General features: G+C 41.4%; 1 protein-coding gene across 2 annotated transcripts; it reads right to left on the bottom strand.

Annotated features, from left to right (window-relative positions):
* Positions 1-3,318: 3,318 nt before the first annotated feature.
* On the bottom strand, positions 3,319-20,002 carry tamm41 (TAM41 mitochondrial translocator assembly and maintenance homolog). 2 transcript variants are annotated; one of them, XM_080728418.1, is made up of 8 exons: positions 19,840-20,002; positions 18,492-18,674; positions 13,085-13,177; positions 12,483-12,633; positions 12,155-12,300; positions 8,277-8,442; positions 7,454-7,516; positions 3,319-4,737 (listed from the first exon to the last, which is right to left on the bottom strand). In XM_080728418.1, the coding sequence occupies exons 1-8, from the start codon at positions 19,975-19,977 to the stop codon at positions 4,646-4,648; spliced, it is 1,032 nt and encodes a 343-aa protein (XP_080584544.1). In that variant the 5' UTR covers positions 19,978-20,002; the 3' UTR covers positions 3,319-4,645. The 2 variants fall into 2 exon arrangements, with proteins under 2 accessions (XP_080584544.1, XP_080584545.1); XM_080728419.1 differs by having other exon boundaries at positions 18,492-18,697; positions 19,840-19,925.
* Between the last annotated feature and the right edge of the window lie 1,247 nt (positions 20,003-21,249).

Here is a 21,249-nt window from a genome sequence, read left to right on the forward strand (position 1 = left end):
GTCCCATTTGAATTTTTCAAATGTATAAAAAAATCTTTCGAAAACAGCAGATGACACATTGTGAGCTTGTAGATGGGCTATTTTCAAATGGCCGAAATGTATACATGGTTGAAGTAGTTAATTAATGTATGTTTTGTAATAATCCGTTTATAATGTAGTAACTACTTTTTTTAAATAATTGTGAGTAAAAGTACAACATTTGGATCTATAGGCTAGTGGAGTAGAAGTAAAAGTATTGTTAATACTCAAGTAATGTAGCCTACTACTTTACCTCAAGATTGTAAATGTAGGACTTACTTACACCACTGTTGATGAGTTAGTGCTTATAGACACGTATTTGGACTGTCATATCATATGTATTGTATTCAGTTGCACAGAACTGGTAGGCTACAGTTTGCCCAGCCAGAGACTGCCCTTTTTTGTATAGCCTAGTAGGCCTATGCCTATTTAATAAAGTCTTGCCAGTTGATCCTTATGTCTACACACGGGACTATGAATGGAATTCTGGACAGAATCGCACCAGCTCACTCCATCGCCGTCTCCGCGCTTCCCGTCCCACTCTCAACATTCCAAAGATACCTTCCCCTCATTTCTGCTGCTGCAAAACGGCAGGCTTTTTAACAACACTCAGCACAATCAAGTGTTTTGTCTGCACCATGCAGGTCGGCATAGGCTACTCTGTTTTGGGTTCTGCCCCTGTAACATGGTAGCCTTTAGTTTAGCCTATACTTAAAATACATCAGTGACTTGAGTAGAACTTAAGGCTACGTTTTCTACAAACAAAAAGTAACTCATTTGATAATGTCTCGGGCAAAGAAAAGGAAAAAACGTGTCTTTCGGATCAAGTGCGGCGTACCAGTAATCTATACGCTACCCTCCAGCGGTCCACCATAATCCATCCATAACGCCGCGTTAATTAAGTTTCAACAAACAATATCCCTTTACATAATGGGCGCGGGTTTAGAATTTCAATCGCTCTGATTGTTGCTCCCTCTCACACTCATTCAGTGCGAACTGCTTACTTAATGAACGATACATTACTATTTCATAAACAACACTTGATCAAGTGGGGCAGCAGCACTCGTAGTCAGGGTGAGAGAGAGAGCGCTCATCCTGCACGCAGCAGAAGTTGAACACAACACAAGCGGCAAAGCAAGCAGCTACTACAATGTAACAAGTTGTAATGTTTATCGCTGTATTACATACCTCCTCCTTCCAAGCGCCACTTTGGAATCCACAGACTCGTAGTAACAGCAAGAACAAAAATAAATAAATAACAGAAAACCAATATAACCCGCCGCGGAAGATCCGCGCAAAAAAAAAACAGAAACAAAAGGCGATCCTCTACGGTTTTGTACGCAGACAGACAATAGTAGCTGGGCTGACGGGACTAACTTGGTTGTAAACGAGGAAAGGGGGGGGGGGTAAGAATGCGTGGAATGATGGAATTCTGTTCCTAGCAGGTGGTGAGAGCGAGGAGCGCCGATTGGCCGAGCTGGAAGCTATGATATCAGCATACATTACCATATATTATGATAATGAGCCATTGCGTCACATCCTTTAGGGGGTTCTGTGCGAAAATAGCAGATCTACAAGAACAACCGAGTTGGGTCCGCGACGCACTGTGAGCTTGTGGATTTGCGGTTTTCGCCGCGCCACTCCGTCATACGACGAAGTAGGCTTCAGATAGATTTCATTGGTTCTTACTTCTTATGTTTCTGGAAGTCAATGTTTGACAGGTTGACAAACACAAGTATGCTACAGTACAATAAATAGCGTGAGTACCTGAAATGACATGAGTCACCATGTGCGTTTAGCTCTAATCATTATGACAGATGCATCTCTTTGTTTTGGTGTGAAGCCAACTTCTATCACTAGGGATTACATGGCAAACAAGATAATCAAATAGGCCTATAATAGCAAACACAGTGCAAACTGACAAAAAAAGATAGTCAAATAATATTTGTGGGCAACACCAGTGTCTCTTTTGTATCATGACTTTGTAGTCAGGGATATGTTTATTACAATGTTTATTAAATAACATTTTAAATATACATTTTACATACACACAATTAACACTATGAAGTCAATGAACAGGACAATGCAGTCAAATATATCCATACAGAATCATTTGTTCAAGAAAACTAAAGGGTTTGTTTAATGGTTTTGGACAATGTTTTTGGCTATTTGGAAGAGGAGTAGTAGAGAAAGGTGCAAAACGTGTTTCTGTTTAGTGTGTCTGTAGTGCTCCACCTAAAATCTTTGCACTACTGAAACACTCAATGACCATACATGAAGCTAGTTAGCATTTGTATTTAGGTTTTTAGAACCTTTTCTTGACTGATTATTTAGTTTTCTAGATATCCATTTGCATTTGTTATATTGCAGTTGATGTATTGACATATTATCTTGTTTAATATTGTGATGTTTTATCTGCTTATTGTAAATCGCTTTGGATTAAAAGCGTCTGCTAAATGCCTAAACTGTAAACTGTAGTGCCACTTCACAGGGTCATGAGGACACATTGGCACTATACTCCTGAGCAGAAGACACTAATTATCCACAGAAATACCACTCAATGTCTGCTCTTTCAGCATCTATGCTGCCCATTGTCTGAGTGAGCAGTACACACACCAAAATTGTCCAAATCCTTTCCATTTCTTCAGTGATGGATGGACAATAATTTGACCAAATGCAGATGGGCGAGGTTAAAACCCAGTATGCCCTACACTGTAGCGCCTACATTAGGCCTATTCATTATGTTAACTAAGAGCCACTATGTACAGTATTTATACTGATATTCATTAACATTGAATCCCCATAAAATGCAACCCATTTATCACAGCCTTAATAATCATACTGGAAAGTCCTAGAAAGACAGTGTCGATTAGTGTATGTTTTACATCTTATAGGCCTACCTACCATAAACAAGAATACTTTGGAAAAGTACAAGACATACACTCAGTGGCCACTTTTTTAGTAGCTACACCCGTTCATTAATGCAAACAACCTGCTGTACTCCTCAAACTGTGACGTGATCCGAGTGACTATAAACATGGTATGAATTTGTGCCAGATGGTGTGTTCCTGCAGTTACAGCATCTTGGAAAGGGCTAACAGTCCTGTACAGCAGTGGTACTCAACATGGGGTCTGGGGACCCCCAGGTGTCCTTGAGGGGGATCCAGGGGTTCCCCCTCAAAATGATTGATACGTATATGAACCGTTACCTTCCACACTGTTTTGTTGAGTTTCTGTGTCCTCCCTGTCTGTCTGTCTGTCTGTCTGTCTGTCTGTCTGTCTGTCTGTCTGTCTGTCTGTCTGTCTGTCTGTCTGTATCTTTCTCTGCAGGTACCTTCAGTCAACAATCACATCATTGGGCGTTCGGGTATCACAGTGGTAAAGCCCACCACCATGGAGTCTATGGGTTCGAATCCAATGTGGTGCATCCGGCCGGGGAGGTGATAAACATTTTGATCACATGACTACAGAGATAATGTGTACCGATTTGAACGAGATTTGGACTTCTTTTTCTTTTAGATTTGTTTTTGGGCTTTTTATGCCTTTATTGGATAGGACAGTAGACTGACAGGAAATGGGTGGAGAGATGGGGAGTGACACGCGGCAAAGGTCGTCCGGATCGGTAATCGAACCAGCGACGCCGCCAGGCATCAATACTTATGTGTCAATGCCTAAGTGCGTGGTATGTGCCTGGACCAGTAGGCCAGCGGGCGCCCCAAGATTCTTAATGTGAGAAGAGAGTCTCTTGAAAGCTGGTAGGAAGTCTACAAGTACAAAAATAACACAGTAAAACTGTGCACTGTGCATTAAGTTAAAATAGCAGATCTACAAGCTACATGTGACAAGATGAGATTGTTGCATCTCTGAGTCTGATGCAAACTCAAAAGGCAAAAGATGGGGATAAAAATCAGGGTTGTACCTGCCCGGTAGTAGGCGTGGCCACAGAGTGTACAGTATGTACTGTACATACAGTATAGATAGCCTGCACATGTACTGTATTGAACCAATGACTGGGAGGCAATGGAGCAGTAATTCTTTCTGTCCAGGCGTTGTGTACCTGCACATGTGACCTTTCCATGAGAAATGTCTATAAAATGTGGCTTGTACACAGTATGCTTCCAGTACACAGGACTATGAAAGGCAAATGAGTCTGCTGACAATCCGCATGTGTTGTGCATATCTGCTCCGTTTTAAACAATAACCACCTGTTGGTTGTTGACAATGTTTGCATCATGGAACCTCACATGAGCATGCGCCGAGGCTAAAGATTTCTGACATTAGCTGTGATTCACATTGACTTACACACTGCCACGTATTTTATTCTTGCAGACTCTCCTCTCTTTTCCTTCCCAAGCAATCTTTTTTCTCAAAGGATTAAGGGGAGTTAAAACAAGGGCAAGGCTCCCAGGCTATTCAAACACAGCTTGATACATGGTCAGCAATCCCATAGGGACAATGGAGCGATTCAACCAGAGGTTAGTGTGTGTGATTGTTAAAGCAACAGTTCATCAGAGTAAGGAAGGACGGAGGTGTAGGTGGGTGTCTGGTGAACACATGCAAAGTCAAAGTGCATGTCTGTCTGACTGACTGACAAGTACACAGACAGGCCTGTGCTTGACAGACAGATTCAGGACAGTTGCGAGACGGAAGGCTTCGTCCTCCATCCCTTCCACATCTTCATCAGTTTCTTGGAACTGTATGACACAGTCTTCCACATGCCTGGGAAGGACCACACCACATAACACAAATAATAATATTTATATTTACAGGAAAATATACATTATTATTATATTCTTTTTTTAAACACATGAACCCTAGCATCCCTACTCTGAGCATGTCATACAAGGCACACATTTGGCAATAATAGAATTTCGCTATTTCATGTACAACAAAGTATATCAATTTTAAACAAAGGGTGTAAACACTTGTAAACACTTGTAAACAAAGTGTCGGTCTGACAATGGCCAAAATGATGATTTTTTTTTTATTATTATTTTGTGGTAATTTTTGAATAGAAACACATATATGAAGCTTATTTTTTTATAAAATATTTTCGAAACATTATTTTTATTTTAGCATCCGTTTTTCAAGAAAAAGTTGACTATAGCTCCTTTAAATACTTTTAATAGGTGCAAAAAAGCAATACCAATGTTTCAGCAGCACGTCTTCTTCAGAGTAAGGATTGAACTAGAAAATTAGCAATTTGGGAAATTGCGAGTGTGGTTGCCCGCCCTGCCCCAACGCAAGTCGCGGGGTGCGCCGCCGGGACCCCGAGGAAGACGACGTTGGGACGGATTATCACGGATACCTTCGGGGGCCGTGCGACGTGCGATTCAAAAAGGTGCAGATTGTTAATTTGTGGATTATTTAACCCTGATAAGAAAGACTTGTGAATGTGTATTGAGACAGAATGGCAAATAAACACCTTTTGTTCTAAAAATAAAAAGGTGCCGATCAGATCCTGCATTCGTGATGCAAGGATATGGTTTCTTGTTTTTAAGAAATAGGCTCCTCCCACAAATTTCGCAAGCCAATTACATTGTCAAGTCATTCCCGAGATCGCTTATGTTTCATTTAGTGAGGATTGTTACCCCCAAAAAACACGCTTTGGTATGAAACAGTTACATTTTGCGTATTTGTGGCACCCCTATGGGTGAAAGTGGAAATGCTTTTGGGGATTCGTTGAGTGGACGACCCTCGACGTGTGATTCAAATTTGTTGTTGACTGGACGTTCCGTTAGTTATTTTTGGCCTTTTTTTGTGAATCGGGCACCTCCCGCTAACTTTGGAAGCCTACTGCGGACGAACGGTATGGACTATCAGAATGACGTTTGAATATGTTTATCGCATGGGTCCAGAGATCACGTGTACCAATTTTTGTGACATTTGGAAAAAATATTTAGGAAAAGGAGCAAAAAGTGTTTTGAAGAAAATTCAAAATGGCGCAAAATCTATCCAGGCGCAAATTGGCGGGGCCTATATGGGGAGATGATGCATCATGACCCAAGGAATCCAGGGAAATAAAATTTTACGACCTACAGTTCAAGAGTAAAAACGTAAAGGGGGCTGTTATAGCGCCACCATGAGGCAGACTGATGTAATGATTTTTTCATTAATCTTCATAATTATGATGAACCTCTGCTCCAAGTGTTGTAACTTCAGGCCTTACCGTTTCTGAGAGAAAAATACTGGAATGGGAGAATATTAGTGAATTAATTTTTCCCCTTATAATGGTGAAAGTTTTATTCACTTATAAATTGATATCAATTAAACTATACAACTTTTCACTTTTGCAAAAACTGTGGGAGGAGTAGTCTGGCAAACCTTTGGTTACCCTAGTAAGATTAAAGTTTCCCCAGGACTATTAGTAAGAGAAAGTTAGCCTATTGCTACATCAATCTGGGAACTAAATCTAAATCACTAGCTTTCTTCACAAATGTGTTCATAAAGGTGTCTACTATCACCTCTGAACTTTGTCAAACCCAACTCCCTTGACATACTTTGTGGGAGCCAATCAAAGTTATTGGGTATCCCGAGGGCCTGGGATTAAAGGGGGAAAAATAAGAAATGGCCAATATTAGCGTATGAGGTGTGTAATTTGGGTATTTTTGGGCTGCTGAATCCATTCCAACCATTCGTTTTCAGTTAAAATGACTCCTTGGCCATAAAATAGGCCACACCTAATTTTGTGTGTCCATGAGACATATAATATTGGCAATAAAAAAAAGGTTGGATTAGTGTTTGAATTCATGAAAACTATTCAAGATCAGGTGGGTAATCACACATGACACACAGGATAACATGATACAATCTGACAAGGAACATTCAAACACAGGGTTTAAAACATAGGGACTAACAGGACACAGGTGAACTCGAATGACATGATTGGCTAAGCCTTAGCCAATTAGGCCTTTTTTTATGGCCAAGGAGTCATTTTTACTTATAACTAATGGTTGGAATGGATTCAGCAGCCCAACAATACCCTAATTACACACTTCATACGTTCATATTGGCCATTCTTTATTTTTTCCCCCTTTAATCCCAGGCCCTGGGTATCCCGATACCCCCAACTTTGATTGGCTCCCACAAAGTATGTCAAGGGAGTTGGGTTTGACAAAGTTCAGAGGTGATAGTATACACCTTTATGAACACATTTGTGAAGAAAGCTAGTGATTTAGATTTAGTTCCCAGATTGATGTAGCAATAGGCTAACTTTCCCTAACTATATAGTGTGTTGCCCTGGCAACCACACTAATGAACAATTTGATGCTCGATGATCTGTGTTGTCAAGCCTTTTCCCTTTTGATACTACTGTGCTCCATGTCTGAGGCACCACTTCCCATCCTTAAAGTGGGTTTAGCGCTACAGCGATACATTGTCAAGTTTGACAATGTATCATCTTGAGACTTGACAAATACTGTAATTGCACACTTACCGGCTGTGGCGATGCCTTTGAGGCTTTGCGTTATGCTGGAGGACTTGACGATAGATGATATTCCTGAGGCAGACAGACAACATATTCAGACATTACTTTCAGTTACTGAACAGACTGATAATGCCATCTCAAGACATAACAGCCTAAGCATTCTGCACAATGACTTCCAAGCAATATGCTTACGGACCAATGATTTATCAATACCCAGCAAATCCCAGATGAAACATCTATGTCCATTGTTCTTTTCTTTCTTAGACAGATCAATTCCCCTTCTATCCATCAGCCAGACTATCTAGCATTTTTGTAATGGTTGAGGTCCTAGAGGGCCTGTAATAAAATATCTTCATTATGCATCCCTGACTCCCTCACTCCCTCCATCTATCGATCTAACTGTCCACTCATTCCTCTCTAGCCATCATCCATCTTTTCATTAAGTCATCCCTATGTTGTTCTATGCTTCTACCTGTCTTCCATCTACCCATCTATCATCCCATTCCTTCGTTCACACATTGCTCAACATCAACCTATCCATCTTTGCAGCCATTCACCCTTGCATTCCTCTGTGACAGTTCTGGGTGACACACAATAACGAACCTGGGCTACCATTTAAACTAAGGCCCTTCTTTTCATTCATCCATTGAGCTAATAAACTAATTGACTAATAAACCTGAACCTGAACCTGAGCTATCTTTCTATAGGCCTATCCCAATTATTACATAATCGTCGAATCACAAATAACTTAAATTGTGTGACAGCCCTATCCGTCTATCTGTGTATCTATCCATCTTTCTATTCATTTATGTATTTATTCACCCATCCATACCTTGCTGTACAACAGCTCCACAGTCTGGGTCTTGGGCCACCTGCAGTAGGATTTCCTCCACATCCCGGTTCTTCCCTGGAGGGTCTACAAGCCTTGTGATCCTTTGCTGAAGGGTCAGAGGCAATGCCATTAGCTGGACAAACTGGCCCTCTGGGCTCTTGTCCACCTGTGGGTATACACAAGCAATAACAAGCATGGATAAACAACATTGACACACACATGTACAGTCACCTCAAGAGCAGAGGAACTCTTTGTGCTCTTTTTCATCTGAAGGAAGTCAATCAATAACATCCTTTGCCTTTATCTAATTAGTGTTTACATCGGGCAGCCGAGCGTCTAGTCGGGGACCTGCCTACTTGGGAACGATGTAAATAGGGAATGAATGCCCCACCCTTTAATGCAAACCCCATTATACCTGTTGTCATAGGCAGTGGTGTGTTCTAGACTTTTTTTAAGGGCATACTATAATCTATGATCTGCGGCTATTCGTGTGGCCAGCGCATACGCCAGTGCATATTACCTATCAAATACGCTACTTTGAAAGGTTCACGAGGGCATACTCTTTTAAAAAACTAGACCAGGTCAACCTGGTTGTGCCAGACCCCCTGTCTGTCATCATCATTTATGACATCATGCCTTTTGTAGGCATGTCATCATCATGTCATCATCATATATACCCTTTATATAGAAAACCCGGACAGACCGACATTTGCTTATGTAGGCCTACCCATTTCATGGGTCTGGCAAAAATGTTTTCACAGCATACTGCGTATACCTGTGTGACAAGTAGAACACAGCACTGGTCATAGGACCCGTTTTGACCATCTGTTTGCCTGTGTCCCTTTTATGCCCGTGTATGGAGATCTCTGCATCTGTCTGTCTGTGTCCCTTTATGGCCATTATGGAGATCTCTGTATCTGTCTGTGCCTCAGACTACGTTAGACTATATTGCAGACACAGTGCCGGTTCCGGAAGACCCTGATGTCAGACATCAGTTCCGCATACGGAGATTCTGAACCTTTCGCGCCAGTTCCGGAAAACCGTGTATCGGGTCGGGTCGAGGCCGGGCACTGCACTCCCTGCTGCGGCGGGGAATGCGTGTGCCGAATTTGAGGCTGGTGGGACGAATGGTCCCATTAAACCTGTTGTCATAGGACCCGTTTTGACCATCTGTTTGCCTGTGTCCATTTATGCCCATATATGGAGATATCTGTATCTGTCTCTGTCTGTCTGCATCCATTTTATGCTCATATATGGAGATCTCCGTATCTGTCTGTCTGTGTCCCTTTTATGCCCGTATATGGAGATCTCTGTCTCTGTCTGTCTGTGTCCCTTTACTGTATGCCCATTATGGAGATCTCTGTATTTGTCTGTGCCTCTGACTGTGTTGCAGACACAGTGCCGGTTCCGGAAAACCCTGATGTCAGACATCAGCTCCATATACGGATCAATTAAAATATTTGAGCTTTGAGGAACCCTCTCTAATTAACCATTTAATTTAAGCGTTGTCTTTCCTGATGCTTTGCTTAATCACTTAACCTTATTTTACTTTTGAAAATGTTCAACTATGTTCAAATACCGAAAATAGTCAATAAACAAGCTCTCAACATGTCGTGATGTGAAGCGTAGCAAGCTTGTAAAGCTGGTATTTTACCAATTATGAAATATTTTGTCATTATCATCACAATACAATATTATCGTCACAATTTTGACATTGACGTAATTGAAAACGATATCGTCCTTAGCATACCTTCAACCCAGCTCTGGATTCAATGATATATATCATAAACATATGAACACATTGTTCCAGGCCAGTGTGATGCCGGGGGAGGTGAGCATTGTGTTTGTCTCTGTGTGGTAGGGGAGTGGCAGTGGCATAGAGAGCAACACAAAAAAATGAAACCTTATCTCTGCACTGGAAGACAAGAGGAGCGTCCATACCTGTCCTCAGGCACACACAGATACACACCCAACTTCTATACATGTGCCAGTTAAAATGCTAATCATAGAGTAGAGCGTTGCGCCAAGGGAGCCCATTTAAAACATAATAGTATAATAAAGAGTATACCCTGTCCTGCTTAATACAATTAATGCTATGTCACTTAAGTTAAAGTTAAAACTAAACTAAAAACCAACAAAATATTGGTAACAAATAACAATAGAAAATATGTGTTAACACTACTCTGGAGTAGGATCCGATTTTACAGGATTTCAGATTGTAGGATTTTATTTTACTCCAACCAAGTTGACAAAAGTTTTTCAAAAACTGGTTTTGGAAAGGCGTAAACATATTCAGACTGTTGATTAACGGAAAATACATAATACCCTTCAAAGAATTAGAATTAAAATGATAGGATAAAGGTTATCACTTAAGAACAACTCTGTATTGTTTTGCAGTGACCCTACCCTCAAAGGACAAGTGGACCCAAACCATGCCAGGAAAATGCCCCCCCCCCCCAACAGCATAACAAACACCATACCCTCACACTGAACGGGTCAAGCATTCTGCCCTGTGCCATTCTCATGGCGTACGCCAAACATTCACTCGCCCACTACGAAAGACTGAAAGGACTCGTTGACAATATCACTTCTTTCCACATCTCTGTCTTTTTGCAGGACTGAACTCTCAAATGTGCATCCATCATCTTTGTAATGAGGGGTTTACACACTGCAACCCTACTATAACATTCCTCTCGACGTAGTGGTCGACAGAAGAGGCAGACTGCTTTTGCTGACATTCTCCTGCATTGACAATGTCAAGCTGCTTTTGCAAATAAAGGAGCTGAGATGTATGTGAGAATGCAAATGTAGAAATCAATTGGTCCGAAGTGAACATGCAATGGAATTGACACTGCCAGCTCTCTAGTATAAAGTTTGTGTAATGTATGACTGAGCCCCATAGGCTCAATGTGTGAATAGACCAGGTCATTGTTCACAGTGAGCAAGTGGGTGTGTTGGTGATGTTTAAATGGGACTGGCGCGAAGCTGAAAGAAAACAAACTTAAAGAAACGTAAAGCGTATACAAGTATAAACTGCCTGCAAAGTACTCATTTATTTGTTTATTTTTGCTTATAAGTTAAATGTTCTCAAATTGAAACTCTAATCAACGTTTTTCAAGTTGATTTCAAGATTTTGCACCTTTTGTGTGCAAGCTATCGGTCAAAACATCTGTAATCAGTGGGCTAGGAGTTTCCAAAATTGTCATCGTACCCAACAATCTGGCAACGGCTGGGCTCTAGAAATGCAGAGCGTGCACAGAGCACACCACTCTAGTAGTACAGGGACAAACAGAGCTGTTATTTGCTCCCACTAACTGTTTATGACATAAGGAATCAGAGGCAACAACATAAATAACAGTGTGTGGACTTCACTTTTATCTTCATGCCAAATGTTCTTTATGGCCCAGGGGTGGGGTTTTGACATCATTTTGTCGTTGATAATTACATTTTTGTTTGGCTTTTGGGCGTTTAAGTTGCACATGGTAGATATCAGATATGACACATAACCTAAATATACAAAGAAATTACTGACATATTTGACAACTTTCTACTTAAAAAATAACATTGATAGTGGGAATAGCCGATCTACAAGCTCACAACGTGAGTTTGTAGATCTGCTATTTCCACCATTTCTGAAAATGTTTGAAAATGTATGAACATTTTTCAACATTCACGATTATGACAATTATGATACAATAATTGCGATTATGTCAAATAATTGTGATTAGACGATTATGTAATAATTGTGACAGGCCTAACTGGCAATCTATAAAAAAAAAAAAGTATAAAAACAACAACAACGTAGACCTAACGTAGACCTGTGTGTGTGCGTGCGTGCGTGTGTGTTATTGCATGCATGCGTGAATACGCTCCCTCACCTCTAGTTTTCCTTGCTGAGGCTTGTAGACCACTTGAGGGCAGTCCTGTAAAATGTTGCTGTATAGAATCTTGAAGTGCTGGATGTTGTCCTTGACAATATTGGCCACCTTGGACTTATCCTCTCCAATCACCATTCTGAAATCCCCTTGGGAAAAGATTTATGGGATCAGAGTAAAGACCTTCACACACTACAAGACTTCGCGTACAATCCGATTTCATCATTATTTTCATGGATGTCAATGCGCAGGTAGAAATAGAAATGTGTCCGCGACCCACAAATGGGTCACAAGTCACAACCCACTGTTTGGGGAACAGTATTCTAGTCACCTGCATAGGAGAGACCGGTTATCTGCAGGAAAAGTTCTTCTTCAGTGAAGCTCTCCGGCAGCATGAGGAAGGATGCTATCACAGCACTTTTCAGATTGCCCACCAAAGCAGCACGCAACTTCCCATTGTCACTCTGCATCAGCATCTTCACCTGCACGAGGACATACACACAGTATATGTAGCTACACAAAACACACACTACAGAACAGTCCACCGAAATCAATGACTAGTTCATGCAAGTAGTTTGTTCATTCTTAGGCCAAAGGTATTGAATAGTTATTCTTTTAGGCAACGTACACTGAACACAGAGCACCAGATTAATAATAACCAATTCAAATTAGTCTGCAAAACAAACAACTATTAACTCAAATCTATCCACAATACACAATCCACAATTGATTTGATTACAGATTTATATTTGATATCTGATATCAGACCACCAGATTCTAATTCTGATTCTGATACAAAACAGATTCACCAAAACTCTTCCAACACTTTGTCCCCAAGTGAGACAAGTTAAATGTGTGGGTTGGACCTTAACACCAATGCTTGACCGCATATAACCCTGCCTTGTCGAAAGCTTGGCGTAAAGATGTACTTACTGGTTTGTGAAGTCGCCCAGCAATGTACATCGTCTTCCAGTGCGTCAGGTCAGCAATCAGAGTCTCTGTGCTAATCACGCCATATTTGATTATCTGAAAAAAAGAATAATGAGACTATCACAATTTGCCATTTTGAGACGGCTAATGTCAAGTACTGTACATCAAACATAATCACCAGAAGCATGCTATATTTACAGGTGGGTGTCAATACGGTAGCTGAGCAGAGAAGTGAAGACATTTGGACAATATAAGGAGAGAGAGCTGTATGACAGTAATGTTTAGAAAAATACAAGAGGGTAACCACAGGTTACACACTGGGTTAGTATGGCCTTCCAGAGGAATAGCGGTGCAGTTAAGGAGAACAATACTTCAGTTCTGGAAAGAAGCACCAAAATTTGACAGAGTGTACCTCTTGGGTCATTCTTTAGAAAAATCACATTAGACACTTAATTTTCAAAATGGCCACCAGTTTTAAAGATGGCCGCCTTTTCGGATATGTTTTACAGTACGCCACGCAGTTAATATCGAATTTTCATAATATTAGAGTTGTTTTGTAGGTTTTAAAACATCCTGAGTTCATTTATTACACTTTTAAAGCAGCCAGAATAACCTTTCTGACTTTTGGTTGGGGTCTTTCCTCACCTGGGACCCCCCAGACAGACCCCTGAGCCTATTTCCGTAATCGCTCTGCTCCTGCTCCTGAACAATTTTAAATTAGATCTGAAATATGCTCTGAAATCAAAAATGACTAGTAGCAAATAACAGAGATCTTCCACGGGGGGTCTGGGACCCCTGGGGGGGGGGGTCCTGGGGGGGGGGGGGGTCCTCAGAGCTACTACAGGGGGCCTGCCAAATCTTGCTGAGATTTTTTTTTTTTAAACTTTGAATGTTTTTATGTATCCTGGTTTTATGTATTGTACTTTGATGGTTTATTAGTATTCTCAGTATTATTTACAATGTTTTTGTGTTAAACAGTTATGGTTGACAGCTTACTGCAGGGATTGCAATAATGAAGGTATTGCAACTTTTCACTTTGGGCGCAGAACAACATTTCCATTTATTGCACTGCACTCACACTGACAACACTGACCACACACACACACACACACACACACACACACACACACACACACACACACACACACACACACACACACACACACACACACACACACACACACACACACACACACACACACACACACACACACACACACCTCTTTGTTATTGTCACCCCAAAACCCTCACCTTATCCTCTTATAGAGCCCATGGTCAATTACGCCCAAAAAGATTCACTACAATACAGTAATTTCAGACATGCAGGATATATTCGTCTTCAGTGTCTTAGTGTTGACACAGTCTCCACCATAGCATAGAGTGAAAGGCAGGTTATTTGAGCAGCTGCACCGTCCCTTGCAGACACATTTGATGAGTTCAAGTACCGCCTTTGGAGCAGGGAGAGCAAGAAACCTGACTGGAATATACCCTCCACTCTCTGAATTCCATCTATTTTCTTTGATTGGTGGAAGCTCAGGGCAATTTGTCAGGTATGATTTATCCTGCATTGTGACGTAGTTGGCACGGAGGTAATGTGGTAGCAGTGCAGCCCGAGTTGGAGGTAGCATCTCACCCTCCAAGTTCTTTGACAGAAATAGTTCCCATCTGAGTAATCCCAGGGTTGTTGGACCTTTTGAACTGTAAACATGGCATGCAAAATGTTCCGACTGCAATGTTGATGAAAGCTCACCATTTATAAGCTCAGGAGGAATCGCCAATGACCTTGCCAATGTCCTTGAGGCGGTTAATGGCTTGGTCATCATCATCAAGTAGGCATTGACCCATGTCTTTTTGGTGATTCCAACAAATGTTCTTCCCCAGTCAGCACCTGAAAAACTATGTACGCAAAGGAACCCTTGACATTTGTAACATCCAATAACTTGAACTCACTCGAATATATATCAATTTCCTTTTTTTTGTACCGGAGGCTAGGACTTGATAAGGAATCGGGGTATCAGCCTCTTCATGTGTTTGCACTTCCTCAAAATCATGTCCCTTGATGAGGGTATCGTATTATGATGCCTACTTTGTCATACCTGACAAATTGCCCTGAGCTTCCATCAATTGAAAAAAATAGATGGAATTCAGAGAGTAGAGGGTATGTCCAGTCAGGTTTCTTGCCCTCCCTGCTGCAAAGGCAGAGCTTGAGCTCATCAAATGTGGCTGCAAAGCAGGTTACAAGGGACGGTGCAGCTGCTCAAACAATAACCTGCCTTGCACTCTCCTCCCTGCAAATGCTATAGTGGAAACTGTCAACACTATTAGGGAGGACATGTATAGTAGTGAATTTCTTTGAGTACAATTGACCGTGAGCTCTTTAACTCATTGAGTGCCAATCCCAAACTAGTTCGGCTTTATTATCGTATCGCAGAGTGCCGATCCCGAACTAGTTCGGCTTTAAAAAAAAAAAGAAAAGAAAAAAAATTGAAAAATTGAAAAAAAAAAAATGATTTTTTTTTTGGACCCCATCAAATCTGGTGAACATGATTTCAATCGCGATTTTGCATGTTCCACCCCCATACAACCCCATCTAACATACAGGGCAGCCATTTTTGTTTACATAACATGTAAAACATAATGGCTATTATCTCAAGAATGCCTGAACGGATTTCCAATCGGATTTTTTTGTTTGAAAGCTGTGAACAAACTGCACAAATCCACTCCAATGCAATCCAGGATTGCATTGGATTTTTTAGAGCTCATTCTTCTCTGTTTTTTTCCCATGCATGAGGTGTGCAAGGTTTAATCGTGGCTAAATTGCAGAAAATCTTCTAAAATGCTTGGTAGCCAATAGCTAACTTCAAGCTAACTTCATCCTCTTCCTGTACATGCACAAAGGAAAGTGTTCAGGCATGTCATGGCTGCAGGGCTTGTGCATATACCAGCACTGTCTAAGTAGAATTCTCTGGTCATTGGGGCCCTCTAGTGGTGAAAAAGGGGGCACTCAAAGAGTTAAGAGGATAGGGTGCAGGTTTTGGGGTGACGATAACAAAGAGGTGTGTGTGTGTTGTGTTGTGTTGTCAGTGTGAGTGCAGCGCAATAAATGGACATGTTAGACTGCGCGCCCAAAGTGAGAAGTTGCAATACCTTAATTCTTGCAATCCTTGCAGTAACGCCTGTGAACCTGTCTGTCTAACACAAAAATGTAATAAATAATACTTTCAAATGTAAAAAAGAAAGAAAAAAAAACTTCCCCATCAAGATTCGGCAGGCCCCCTGTAGTTACTCTGAGGGGTCCCGGACCCCCTGTGGAAGACCCCTGGGTATTTGCTACTACTCATTTCTGCTTTCAGAGCCCAGTTACAACAACTTTAATGCTTCAGTTATGATCTAATTTAACATTGCTCTGGAGCAGGAGCAAAGCGATTACTGAGATAGGCTCAGGGGTCTGTTTGGGGGATCCCAGGTGAGGAAAGACCCCAACCAAAAGTCAGAAAGGTTATTCTGGCTGCTTTAAAAGTGTAATAAATGAACTCAGGATGTTTTAAAACCTACAAAACAACTCCAATATTATAAAAATCGGACATTAACTGGCTGGCGTACTGTTCAGAGGCAGCCATCTTGGAAACATGGCAGCCATTTTGTTTTTTCAGTGTCTAATGTGTTTTATCATAGGAACAACCCCTAAGGAGTACTTGTGAAAAGTTTTAGGTTTCTTTCCACTTGTGAAGTATTTTAGTGCAAAAATGCATTTATCTGCCCCGCTAGAAGAGAAAATCAGCGATAAGCAAATTGTGTATAATAATAATAATAAAACTTTATTTGTATAGCACCTTTCATGACATGAAATGCAGCTCAAAGTGCTTTACAGAGCATAAAATGAAGCACACGTGCTTAACAGAGAAAAAGTAAAATAGAAATAAAAAATACATAAAAAAGAGATAAGTAAAATGATTACAATAAAGCAAGAAAAAATAAAAGCATAGAACATTGAAGAACAATTTCAGAGCCGTGCGGACGTCAATAGCAGCATAGGGATTAAAAAATTTAGCTAAAAGCAAGAGTAAAGAAATAGGTCTTGAGCTGTGCTTTAAAGCTATCCACCGAGGCTGCCTGTCTTAGGTGTAGTGGTAGTTTATTCCAAGCTGTCGGTCCATAGAAGCAGAAAGCTGCTTCACCATATTTTTTATATGTCATTGTTGGCACCTCAAGTAGGTCTGCACTAGAGGACCTGAGTGGGCGGGTTGGAACATATCTATGCAGGCAGTTATAGAGGTACGAAGGTGCCAGACCATTTAGAGCTTTATAAACAAGTAAAAGAATTTTAAAATCAATCCTAAAAACAACCGGGAGCCAGTGTAGCGACGCTAAAACTGGAGTAATATGTTCTCTTATCTTAGTTTTTGTTAAAACTCTGGCTGCTGCATTTTGAACAAGTTGTAATCTGTCAGTTGTTTTCTTTGGCAGACCAGAGAGAAGTGCGTTGCAGTAATCAAGCCGAGAGAAAACAAAAGCGTGGATCAGCGTTTTTGCATCGTTCAGCGACAGATAGGCTCTAATTCGCGCAATATTTCTAAGGTGAAAGAAGGCAATCTTCGTGACATGATTAATGTGTGTATTAAAATTTAATTCAGCATCAATGATCACCCCCAGGTTCTTAACAGAGGTGTTATTTTCTTTAGCCAGGTTACCAAGTCTATTTATTATTGATTCTCTCTGGGCAGTAGAACCTATTATGAGAACTTCTGTCTTGTCCTCATTTAGCTTGAGAAAGTTCTCACTCATCCAGCATTTTATGCTTTATGTAATATAACACCCTAGTGCACAGTGGTTTTCAAACTTTTGGTGCCCAGAGCACTGACACCTCTATTCATTTCTGTATTCAAAAATACTGTAGCTGATTGTTATTTTGATATGTGTGAAACAAATACATTAATACATTTAAATCTATCACCTACCACCTGTGCACAATAGTGACACCAGGTGGTTAAAATATATATTTTGTAGGGCATAGAATAGAATGTGCCTCTGTATTAGAAAACGAGTGCGTACAAAGTACTGATAAAGTAATGACAATTCATACTTTTTGTATGTTACAATGTGTGGGTGGTTTTGGTTATTATTATAACAAAGGACCACACCTGGACTCACAGTTAGGGTTGAGTACCGAGAACTGGTACCATACTAGAACCAGTACCATACTAGAACCAATACGACCCTACTGTAACTGTAGTACTGAATAGTGCATTCTCTTGTAGTGCTGTGTAACTGTGTGATGATTTAGGCTGTTCTAGAATCAGTGCAAAGTAAGGCAGCACTTGCAGCAGGCTGCCAGGCTCTCTGGAATGAAACAAAAAACACCATTCATGTCGGTGAATCTTTTTTGTATTGAAAGGAATCTTTGATTTACCCTTCCATCCACAGGAACTAGAGTATTGTAGTACACTCCGGCCCCGCGGTCACTCTGTATGGAGCTGATCATTTTGGGCCCCAGCATCTTGAGAAAGGAGTAGTGTTTACGGTTCTGCAGCAGATTCATGGTGTGCCATGTCACCGGGTCGTCCACCGCAAACACAAAGTCCAGCATGTTTTTCTGAGAGGTGGAAGAGAAGAAGACTGAGGGACTGACAGAACAGCATCTTATTTTTGAACAGTGAAATGCAGCTGGACTATCAGGTCATGACATCATGGCCTTGGCCACAATACAATATAATAGGTCACATAATAATTGTATTTCACAGTTGAGGTCCCTGGCGATATATTTGTTAAAATAAAAATGAGAACATTTTAAAAACTTGGAACATTAAGGATTTGGCACCAAGCTGTTTCAACGAATTGTTTGTCCTTGTCTGTCCGGTGGCTATTCATTTAAATTATGCAAAACATGACATATCCTCCTTTAGATTTCAGGGAATAGAGCAAATCCAGAAGCCACAGGTGGTGACATTGAACTTCTTCTAAAGAGAAGTGTATTGGATATTTACACAACAAACATTAGCTCCTAAAGGTTTCTTTAAATGATGAATATGCATGCTATAATTTGTTATGATTAGTCATGTGTTCATTGGATGTACTGCCTTATGTAATACATCTGTGCCTGTATTTCTGTGGAGATTTGTTTTAGATTGAACTTTATCCTCAATTTGTGTTTTTATTATTAGACTACTACTTGGTCCACTAATGCCTTCTTCTTTTCTTATAGACATTGAAGACCTGGTCGGATGACTTATACAGGGAGGCAATTTTCTCTGTTATTCAGAGCTCTAATTAGTGATGCCATAACATACCCAGAGAAAAGAAAAGTGTTGTATTTTTGTGAATGGGATTGCAAACACTCTAGTGTTTATTGGGGTGGGTTTAATATGATGGTGATGGGAGCGTCTTTGAAATTGGTGATTACCTGTACAGCCAATAGGCAGACGATCCGTTGACACACCCTATGTGGGTCGTGTAGCCTATAAATGTTTGGTCCTTTTCTTTTTGCAAGTTCTTGACAGTGTGCGGGCCTCATCTTATTACCAGAGGTCCTTTTTTGAATACGCACTTTTGTCCTACGCACCTGTCACCAACCTATGAGGTGTGCCGTGGCGTGTGCATCAGCCTTGTCTTTAAAACTCAAGTACATTTTGAATTCCGGACTTCTTTACTTGTAACAGAGTATTTCTACATTGCAGTGAGTATTGATACTTTTAGAATGTGAGTACTTTTTCCACCACTGCCTCGAGTGCCTGTAATGTGTTTGATGGTGTCTTACTTACCCCCATTTGTCCTTGAGTGGTCCCATGCTGTTTGAACACACCGGAGCCGTAAGCAAAAGCTAAACTAATGTCCTGAGGAAACTGAGACAAGATCCGCCTGTAAAACACCCCCGTGTTCTGCAAGGCTGGAACAGTCATCTTGACATTAGCTATGATAAGTTACTTTGCCGATGAAATACACCCGAAAACGTTTACTCGAGATAAACGGGTGCACAAAGTAAAAACGGTGCTCGGGACCAAGGGGGTCAAGTTCCTCCAAAAGGTACGTACAGCTAATATCAAGTATTGTGTTGTTGTTATTGTGTACTAATGTGTAGTAGGTGCATGCATTCGGGCAGCTGTTGTCCTGGGTTGTGTGAAACTGGCGAATATAAGCTGGCGAATATAAGGATATCTCTTCAGAATAAGAGTACCCCTCAGCCAATTGAAAAATGTTGAAAAACGATTAATTTACCCAGGATATGCACATTCAAAACAAAGATTAAGCATTTAAACATACATACACAATGATAATTATATTTTTGGGTGAAATAAAAAAGTTTTAATAACATAAAAAAATATATAAATGGAGAAATGCTGTTCAATAGAGTGCATAGCCTTTACAAATTGGACACTGGACAGGAGACAACTCTTCGTGTCGGCACTTTGGACCCATGCACACGTTCAGAGAGACCTCCTCTACCACACCACACTCTCCGCTAAGCGGGAGAGGCGGCATTGCAACTACTGCAGGCCGTCCAGTGCAGCCAGGCGCTCAAAAAGGCCTCAAAAGACGCCATTTTCAGACTCTAGTGGGCGCTGGAGAGCAGGCGGCTCTTCGTGTCGGCACTTTGGACCCATGCACGCGTTCAGGGAGACCTCCTCTGCCACACCACACTCTCCGCTAAGCGGGAGAGGCGGCATTGCAACTACTGCAGGCCGTCCAGTGCAGCCAGGCGCTCAAAAAGGCCTCAAAAGACGCCATTTTCAGACTCTAGTGGGCGCTGGAGAGCAGGCGGCTCTTTGTGTCGGCACTTTGGACCCATGCACGCGTTCAGAGAGACCTCCTCTACCACACCACACTCTCCGCTAAGCGGGAGAGGCGGCATTGCAACTACTGCAGGCCGTCCAGTGCAGCCAGGCGCTCAAAAAGGCCTCAAAAGACGCCATTTTCAGACTCTAGTGGGCGCTGGAGAGCAGGCGGCTCTTCGTGTCAGCACTTTGGACCCATGCACACGTTCAGGGAGACCTCCTCTACCACACCACACTCTCCGCTAAGCGGGAGAGGCGGCATTGCTACTGCTACAGGCCGTCCAGTGCAGCCAGGCACTCAAAAAGGCCTCAAAAGGCGCCATTTTCCGAATCTAATGGGCGCTGGAGAGCAGGCGGCTCTTCGTGTCGGCACTTTGGACCCATGCACGCGTTCAGGGA

Source organism: Nannobrachium achirus (genome assembly GCF_963921795.1).
Source record: "Nannobrachium achirus genome assembly, chromosome: 6".
NCBI classification, from domain to species: domain Eukaryota; kingdom Metazoa; phylum Chordata; class Actinopteri; order Myctophiformes; family Myctophidae; genus Nannobrachium; species Nannobrachium achirus.

Coding starts and splice junctions, on each gene's coding strand:
- tamm41 (XM_080728418.1), bottom strand. CDS start 19,977: ATGACTGTTCCAGCCTTGCAGAACACGGGGGTGTTTTACAGGCGGATC. Junction 13,178..18,491: donor TAGTTCCTGTGGATGGAAGG/GTAAATCAAAGA, acceptor TCTTTTTTTCAG/ATAATCAAATATGGCGTGAT. Junction 4,738..7,453: donor CAAAGGCATCGCCACAGCCG/GTAAGTGTGCAA, acceptor GGTCCTTCCCAG/GCATGTGGAAGACTGTGTCA.